The sequence below is a fragment of the Merops nubicus genome, unplaced genomic scaffold, assembly GCF_000691845.1.
Source record: "Merops nubicus isolate BGI_N331 unplaced genomic scaffold, ASM69184v1 scaffold41442, whole genome shotgun sequence".
NCBI lineage: Eukaryota > Metazoa > Chordata > Aves > Coraciiformes > Meropidae > Merops > Merops nubicus.
The window spans coordinates 2,751-11,211 of NW_008595017.1; the positions used below are offsets into that span (position 1 = coordinate 2,751).

The 8,461-nt window shown below is 55.0% G+C and overlaps 1 protein-coding gene across 1 annotated transcript in view; it reads left to right on the forward strand.

Moving 5' to 3' along the window:
• Positions 1-551: 551 nt before the first annotated feature.
• The window catches only part of BAK1 (BCL2-antagonist/killer 1), a gene marked incomplete at its 3' end in the record, with an annotated part of 8,396 nt that continues 486 nt past the window's right edge, over positions 552-8,461 (forward strand). Inside the window, exons 1-3 of the mRNA XM_008935939.1 lie at positions 552-630; positions 6,509-6,644; positions 6,731-6,874. Coding sequence (XP_008934187.1) covers positions 552-630; positions 6,509-6,644; positions 6,731-6,874 — 359 coding nt within the window. The remainder of the gene's footprint in view (positions 631-6,508; positions 6,645-6,730; positions 6,875-8,461) is intronic.

An 8,461-nucleotide genomic window follows, 5' to 3' on the forward strand; every position in this document is an offset into this window, starting at 1 on the left:
GAGAGCCGTGGCTTGTGGGAAGCGACGTTCTCTGGAGTTGTGGTGCCCTTTGTGTGTGCTGTGATTTTTGCTTTCCTCCCGGGGTGAAGCCACCACAGATGCTGCTGTGGTGTGGGGTGAGGGAGAGCTGCTGCAGCCCGTGGCACTCGCTGAGTGGGTGGGAATACAGCTGGCAGCCTTCCAGCAAGGGCGAGGAGGCGGTGGAGCCGGGCAGGAGCCGGGTGACTTCCCCCTTCTGGCACGACTGCCTGCAAACACGTTAGTGAGAGCAGGCAGGGAGAGAGGAGAAGTCTAGCCCAAGGGATCCTGCCCAGGAATCGGGGAGAGAGGGTGCGGAGGGAGGAGCCAGCTTGCTGGCAGAGATAAAAGCAGGTGGCATTGCTCTTCTGAGCACTTGGCTTAGCCACAGAGGCTTCCTAAGGCTGTCCTGGGAGGTGGGTGAGGGAGCAAGGGGCTGGGAGGCTCTGGGATCACTGCTGGCTGCTCATGACCCGGGTCACTTACTGTCTGTCCTTCCAGGTGAAGCTGAGACTCCCAAACCTCTCTCTGCCATGGCCTCAGGAAACGATGGTGACCCACCGAGGGCCCAGGGAAGCGGCAGGCGCCGGCTGTCACAAGAGCACAACTCAGGTGAGGAGGTTTCAGGGATATTCAGGGGAGGAAACATTTTCAACCCATTCTTTTCTTTTTTTCCCCTTCCTCTGCTGCGTTTCTTTGAAAAGACACCTTTGCCATACCTGTGCAAGTCTGGGATAACAAACCAGCTCCATAAAGCACTGTTGAGCTGCACCGGGAGAGCACGTGCTCGGTGCTTTTGGGAGATGCTTGGCATTGGGTTAGTGTGGTGGGCAGCAAGGGGGGCTTGAAAGGCACGGGGAAAATAGCATGGAGGGAGCTGTTTTCTGGGCTGGGGGATGCTGGCAGCTCTGTGCAAGCCACGGGGGTACCACGGGGCACATCACCCCGGCTGGGCATGAGCCATATGACTGGTGCCTGCTGTCCTTATAGAATCCTAGAATCTCTGGGCTGGAAGGGACCTCCAAAGGTCATCTAGTCCAACCCCCCTGCTATAAGCAGGGACATCTCCAGCTAGATCAAGCTACTCAGAGCCTCATCCAGCCTGATCTCGAATGTTGCCAGGGATGGGGTCTCCACCAGCTGTCTGGACAACCTATTCTGGTGGCAGAGTCCTTTTCCATGCCCGGGCAGAGGAGTGGGCAGGTGTGTGGCAGGAGCTGTGCCTGGCCCAGCAGTGCCCGGCCAGTTTCGCTCGTGGCTGGGTGAGGTCGGGTCCCTGGCGTGCCCTGGTGACCCCTCACCCATCTCCCCTGTGTGCCCAGCCCAGCAGGCTGAGGGCTCACACCATGGGTCCAGCTGGGAACGTGGCTGAAAGGTGCCCAGGAAAAACCTCAGCTCCCGTTTCATCCCCAAGGATAACACAGCACCACGCAGGAGGCTGCTAAACACGGGGACTTCTTAACCTGTTCTGCAGGTGGACTTGTAAATGAGGCTGAGTCACTGCAGCTCTGTCAATAGTGGAGATTAGGAGCTGTACCTAACTGTTTATGTGGTTGAGCTGCCGTCCAGCTCAGAGCTGGTTTATTGGCTGATAATGTTATTTATACTCAGGTATCGCCCGGGCTCCCCTCCATCTCAGAGCAGCATTTCTGCTAGATTCTGTGTGAATGCATGAGAAGCAAAAATACCCTGTCCCTTCCTTTACCCAGGTCTGTGAGGTATGAAAATAAATAAATGAGAGCAGTTGTTTACGTATGCTGATTTCCTGTTGAGGCCAATGAGATGCTGATGTGAAAACCAGTGAGAGGCTCAGGCCCTGAGCTCTAACCACACTGTTATACAGTCACACTTCCTGTATGCTTGCAAACACTTACTGGCACTACTGGCATCCCCCTGCTTCCCAAAACCCAGGGGGGGTCCATCTGGAACTGGGAGGTGGGGTCTCTCTGTGCCTCTTAGGGAGAAGCCTCCTGGACTGAAGGAGAAATGAGCAACTCCCACCAGCACGTGCTGGGGGACTAGGGGGTAGAAGGTGGCTTTCATCAGCAAGGGTTAAGTCTGGCTTTCATTTAGGGCTCTCTTGCTCTGTTTGTCTTTGGATGCTGTAGGGAGTGAAGAGATCATCTGCTGCTCGAGGATTTGCTTGAGCATCATTCTGAGCCCTTGTTTTACCAGACATGCCTTAGGCCGTGGACAAGATGCTGCTGTTTCTGTCTAGGTTGAGTGGCAGTTGGCACTTCTGGAGTTTTTAGGGCATTGTAGACAAAGGCAGGAGCTTTATACTCTTGCCAGTATGTGATGAAGAGGAGGAGCAACTTAGTCCATGAATGGACAAAAGGAAGCAAATGTTGCAGAAGGAGGGGTGGGACACCCAGCACCAACAGAAACAGAACTCAGGTTTCAGATTAACCTTGCTCTCCTTCACCTGTAACAGGGGGTGGCACACAGCTATGGGAATGGTTTGGATAAATTCCATCAGGTCTCAGATCTGTGGGACAAGCCATGGACGTGGTTGTCCTCACACGTGCAGGTAACGGTGCCCAGGGCAGCTCAGCTCCCCTGCACTGCAGAGGGGCTCCTCCAGGAGATGCAATACTGCCATGTGGTCATACATAGCTCCTGCATGGACCCAGCTGGAATCCCAAAGCACTTTGTGGAGAAAGGTGATGGATGGCTCTAGCCACCTTCCCACTGCTCGGGGGGTGGAGAGAGCTTTGCTGCCAGTCTCCGTGGGGATGCCCGTGGTGCCAGGGCCCAGCCACCCTGACTCACAGACTTCTTCCTCAGGTTACCTGGCCTTTCTCATCTGTCTGTGTTTAATACTCGCATAACATACCTCGAGAGGTGCCAGGTTTGGTCCTTGGGGGTTTATCTTGGCTCTGGACTTGACGTTGCATGAGAAGCAAGTCATGGGTTGATAAATAGTTGCTTAGGGACGTTAGTCATGCATCTGCGAGCGCCTCTGTGTCTTCATCTCCAAGAACACCTGCAAAATTAGTAGGAAAAATGTGAGCTGCCAGTTCAAGCCTGGGTTCTCATACATCCTGTAGAGCAACTGAAACCATTTAAACTTGTTTTTCTCTTGTCTGGTGCCCAGGCAGTTTCTCTCCCCAGCACAGACACGGCGCACTGGACTTCCCGTTTAGCTGCATCTCCCATCAATATGTGGTTTCCTTTTTTAAAAGAGAAAATTAAAAAAAAGCCATCCTTCTGACAGCTGTGCTGGGAAATCTCTCTGCTCTGGGATTGCCCCGTGACTCCTTTGTTCTGGCCTGCAGAAGACCCACCCCCCCCAAAAAAAGAGGTCTTTAATGAAAAGCTTGCTGGGGCAGAGGGGGATGCGTTGCCAGAGTGGAGATGCCCACCCGTCTCAGCACCCCCCTGAGGCCCAGCCTCCCTCTGCAGCTCAGCAGATGAGCAAATAGGTGACAATTGTCAGTTTGAGCAGTAAAGTAGCAGAGCAAAGCCTTGCTGCAGCTGCTGCTGCGAGCCTGTGACTCTGGGTGTGTTGGAGGGACACCGTGAGCATAAGAATTAAAGATTTCATGAGTCCAGAATCTGGCCCAAAGAATCTCCCTTATTGACAGATTAATTTCTATCTTAGAACCAAGGGGCTTTGCCCGTTAGCTCTGCAAGGAGGCTGCTGGAGAACATTCTTCCTCTTTTGCATGGGAAGGTATTTGTTCTAATGAGCAGACTAAGGGGAAGGGCTCCGTGCTGTGCAGACGCCTCCATGGAAAGCAGTTTTCCATTTCCCTGTCTAGAAGCTCTGCTCTAGTGCAGGATTCTGCCAACATGATGCAGTGTCACACCTCAGCTGCAGCTCCACGAGGTGCAGTCGAGCTTCCCCTCGAGGCAGAAATCTCCAGAGGCTGTTCTTGGTTCTCTCTTGAGAGCTAGTTGCTGTTTCCAGGCTGGATATCTCCCTCTGTGGCAACAGCTGCACCTCTGAGCATAGTCACTGCCTGTCTCCTGAGCTTGAACGGGATGCTACCAGGTGGCATCTGTCCTTGTTACAGTCTGCAGCAGGGCTCTTTAGCTGTAACAAGCTCTGATGGATAACTCTGGTGAGACCTGCCAGTTTTCTCCTCAGTGCAGCTGCTCTCCAGGAGATGGAACAGTGAGAAATAAAGGATCTTCCACAAAAATGCAGATGTTGCATGTCTGAGGTGGGCTGGGGTCTGGTCAGCATTGTGGGTGGTGTGGATCCAGGCAAGAGGGTGTTGTTGGGGTACGTCTGGGAGCTGGGGACTGAGGACAGCAGGATTGCTGCTTCCTCAAGCAAAGGTGGAGCAGGTTCTCCTTGGCAGTGTGGGGCTTCACAGCAGCTTGTGAGCCCCAGAACTCAGCCCCGATGATCCCACACGGAGCCCAAAGGTCCCAGAGGAGCTCCAAAGCCATATCCTCCTTGCCACTGCTGGTGCTGGGCATCCACAAGGCAGATCTTGATCCAGATCCTCTTTCTTTAGGTGGGAGACCCAGAGACGGTCCTGGTGGGTGCTGTGGGTTGGCACCTGGGGGAAGATGTGTTCTCCTTTCCTTGTGTTACTAAAAATAGCGCCTGGGGTAATTAAACCCAGGGATTTTTTAGGTCCACTTGTTTCCTCTTTGTCCTGGCAGTGTTTGCCCTGCCTCTCGCTGAAACTGTGAGTCAGATGGTTTCGTTTTCTGCCTCTCAGTGGATCACTCACTGGCTCCTCAGGAAGGTGGGATTTGTTTATAGCCAAATAAACCCCTTCCTGCAAAACAAAAAACAACCCCTTTGTGCAAAACAAACACAGCGACCAGGGTTTGTCATTTCCCTTCACCTTTATTTACCCAACCTGTAACTGGAGTCTCTGCACAACAGGTCCTCTCCCTTCCCTGCACCCCATCTCTCCAGAGCCCCACGCAGTCCCTGGAGATGTGACCAGCCAGAAAAACACTTCAGCCAGTGGCACGGCAGGTTTTGGAGACTTAGAGACAGGGTTTTATGGGGCAGTGTTCCCAGGACAGCTTTGTCCACCAGGCCAGGTCCTCACATCCCAGTGCTGGGACATTGCTCAGGCAGGAGCTACAATCTCTGCCTTGGAAATGCAATTTCCAGCATGGCCAGTCTGGTGGGGGGATGTACTGGGATGCTGGGACAGGGTTTTAGCTGGGCTGCCTGCAGTGAGCTGCACTGCTGCTAGACAGCGTTGCTGGTGTAGATGTGATCTGCTGTGTGTCACCAGCAGTGCCTTGAGGACGACCACCTAAAGCCATGGCTCTGCAGGGTTCTGTGCTTCTGCTGTTTCCCCAATAGCTCATTTACCTGGGTGTTTAATGACTGTGAATCTCTGGCCTGGATGCTGATAGCCTGTTAAAGGAGCAGAGCTCTGACCCATCCACACCATTCCTATCCCCTACACATTTTTCATCTTAGAGAAGAAACTGGGAAGAACCGTGTTGCTGGGACCTTGGGGCCAGCTCCCCCCGAGCCCTGTGGGGTGACTCTGGCTGGGCTCTTGGGGAACCACTGCTCCAAGCCCAGCTGGCCTCTCCAGCCAGCCGAAACCTGGCTCTAATCAGGGCCATCCCGTGACAGAGCGGGCGCGTTCAGGGAGCAGCGCGGCGCGAGCGATAAGGTATCGGTCACCATGGCACCTGGGGGCAGAGCCGCCTGCCCGGGGGCTCCCTGCTCCAGGGGGGGGCTCCCTGCTCCCAGAGGGCAGGTCCTGGCCACCTCCAGAGCCTTGCTCGTCCTCGGGGAGCTGTGAGCAGAGGAGGGGACCCGGGTGGCCGCTCCCCCGCGGTGGTGACGGGCGTGCTGGAGCAGGAGCAGACATTCCGTCCACATTTATCACCCAGCTCGTCGTCTGCTGTCAAGCACGGGATGGGGAGGCACCTCTCTGGGTGACAGAGTTATTCACAAGCTCCTCTGCTTTCTGTCCCTGCCAGCAGCCCGTGGAGAAGTGGCAAACCCTGCCCTGGCATCGCCGCTGCTGGGCGTTTGTGAAACCAGTGATGCGTGACTGAATCAGCCAGGAATTACACCAAAATGACCCATTTAGCTTTTGCTCCCCACGTCATGGCCTGTGCCCTGCAAGGGCACGTGTGCTGGTGACACTGAAAAACAAGATTTGGTTGCTGGGGGTTGATGGGCAGCACTAGACTGAGCTTTGTCTCTGGTCTGGGTTTGGATCTGGGATTCCTGAACTGGTTTCTGCTGTGCAGTGCCCTTACCAAGAGGTAGGAGAGACACTGAAATGTCTGGTTTGTGCTGTGCAGTCCTGTGGCTGTCTCTTGCCAGACATGGATTCAGAAGGTGGGCCCAAGAACAAGGGCTGGCTTCAAAATCAGTTTTCTGAGAAGGAATTTATGTTGGATTCCTTTTGTTTTACCACAAAAGGCCAGTGTTAATATAAAACCCACAAATTTAGTCTGTGAGTGAGGGAATGGTCTCTTTCCAGCCTGGGAAAGTGGGGAGAAGAACTTCTCCCTTGACTTTTCTTCCTCTTGGCTCTCTCAGAAGACCAGGTGGCAGAGGAGACGGAGGAGGTGTTTCGGAGCTACGCCTTCTACCGCTACCAGCAGGAGAGGGAGGAGAGAGGGGAAGAAGTGCCCATGGACCCAGAGATCGTAGAGATCCAGCAGGAGCTGGGCAGGTAAAACCCTGACACCAACCACATGCATGTCCCTGGAGCCCGTCCCAGCCCCAGCCCAGTCCTGCTGACCCCTGTTCCCTGGGCAGCACCGGCAGCAGGGTGGGCAGGCGCTTGGCCATCATCGGCGACGACATCAACGAGCGGTACGACGCCGAGTTCCGCTGCATGCTGAAATCCCTGCAGCCCACCAAGGACAACGCCTACGAGTACTTCACCAGGATAGCCTCCAGGTAAGGCCCCCGGCCCCCTCGGCCAGGGCTGGGTGCCTTCTCCTGGGTGAGACTGGGGAGGGAAAGGTCAGATGGGGTGTCATGCAGAGGGTCAAACCCTTGCCCTCAACCCAGAGGGGCTGGTGCTCCAGCTCTGCCCCAGCACACACTGTCCCTGGGTTGAGCTCCCAGCAGGCTCACCCCGATGGTTCCTGTGTTTTCTGCCTGTCTCCTCTTCCTCCTGTGCACTGCTTGGACAGTCTTCACCTGATGGATCATCTCACGGTTCCTGCACAAGCTGAGACGGGTCAGAAAGTTTGGGGGACCCAAGCATCAGTCCCAGCTCCCCTTCAAGGGTCTGACCAGCCCTGGTCCAAGGCAGACCTGCTGCTGGTCCCATTGCCACTTGCTTGGGAGCTGGGAAGTCCTGATGAGTCAGGCTTTGAGGCACAAAGCAAACGCAGCTGCAGGCTGTGGGGATGGGCAGGCACTTGCTGCTCTTGGCATGGCCCCATGGAACAGGATCTGGCTGAGGATGGGGGATGCTCCACAGGCTTGCAGAGCCTGCATCCATCTCCTGGAGGCAATGCAGACCCAGCTCACCTGTGCCAAGCACAACAACAGGGTGAAGAGCAAAGCCAAAGACCTGGAAAACTTATTGCCCCAATGGCCCAAGGCTTGGATGGAGGTGACCATTAAGGGGTTCAGCTCTAGCTGCAGGGAACCAACACACTGTGCACATTAAACCGTTTGCCCAGGGTCATGCAGATGAGCTCTGGCAGGGCCAGGAGAGAAGCCGGGCTCTCTGGGGTGCCAGGCTGCTGGTGCTGTGGCACAGCCCTGTCCCTGCACACCCTCTGCTCAGTGTTTGTTGTCTAACTGCCTCTCTTCTGTCCTCTTCCTGCTCCCCTGTCCTTGGGAGGCCACGCTGCTGCTGTCCTCACCAGCCTGAGGCGGTTAACCCACCGCAAACAGGTAAATTAACCTCTGTCCCTCCCTTCGTGCTGCCTGCTCCTCTGTTGTGGTTCTCTAACTTCCCTCTCCCTCCGTGTCCTCCACACCAAGACAGTTTCCCTCTGTCCAGACAGGGACCCCCAGGACCAGGGCACCAGACTGAAGCACAGGGCCTGAGTCTGCTCGTTTGTTTGTTTGTTTTTTCTCCTTTTTTCCCTTCTTGCTTGCCTTGCTGGAAACCAGGAAAACCACCTTCAAAAACTGGTCTAGATAAATCACTGGCAAACATGCCTACAACAGCCTGAGTCAGGAGCTGTGGGCATCACGTAGGTGCAGACTGGAGCTTCTCCAGCCTTTAGGAGCATCAGTCCAAGGAAAGATCAGGTTTTGGGCTGGCAGGAGTTTGTGATCCTGTTCTGACATGTTTTGTCCTTAGACATAATTAAACTTCCTTGCCTCCAGGTATGACCACACAAGCAAGGGATGCTTCAGGGCAGGTGGGTGGTAGCTTCTGAGCTGACTGCAGCCTGATCCCTTAAACCACCACCAGTTCCAGCTTACCTCCTTTAAAGCCCATGAAAACAGGAGCTCCAGGCAGCTGCTGTGCCCTGCGTTTGGGTGGAGACCTGAGGGGAAGGCAGGGAGGGGACAGGT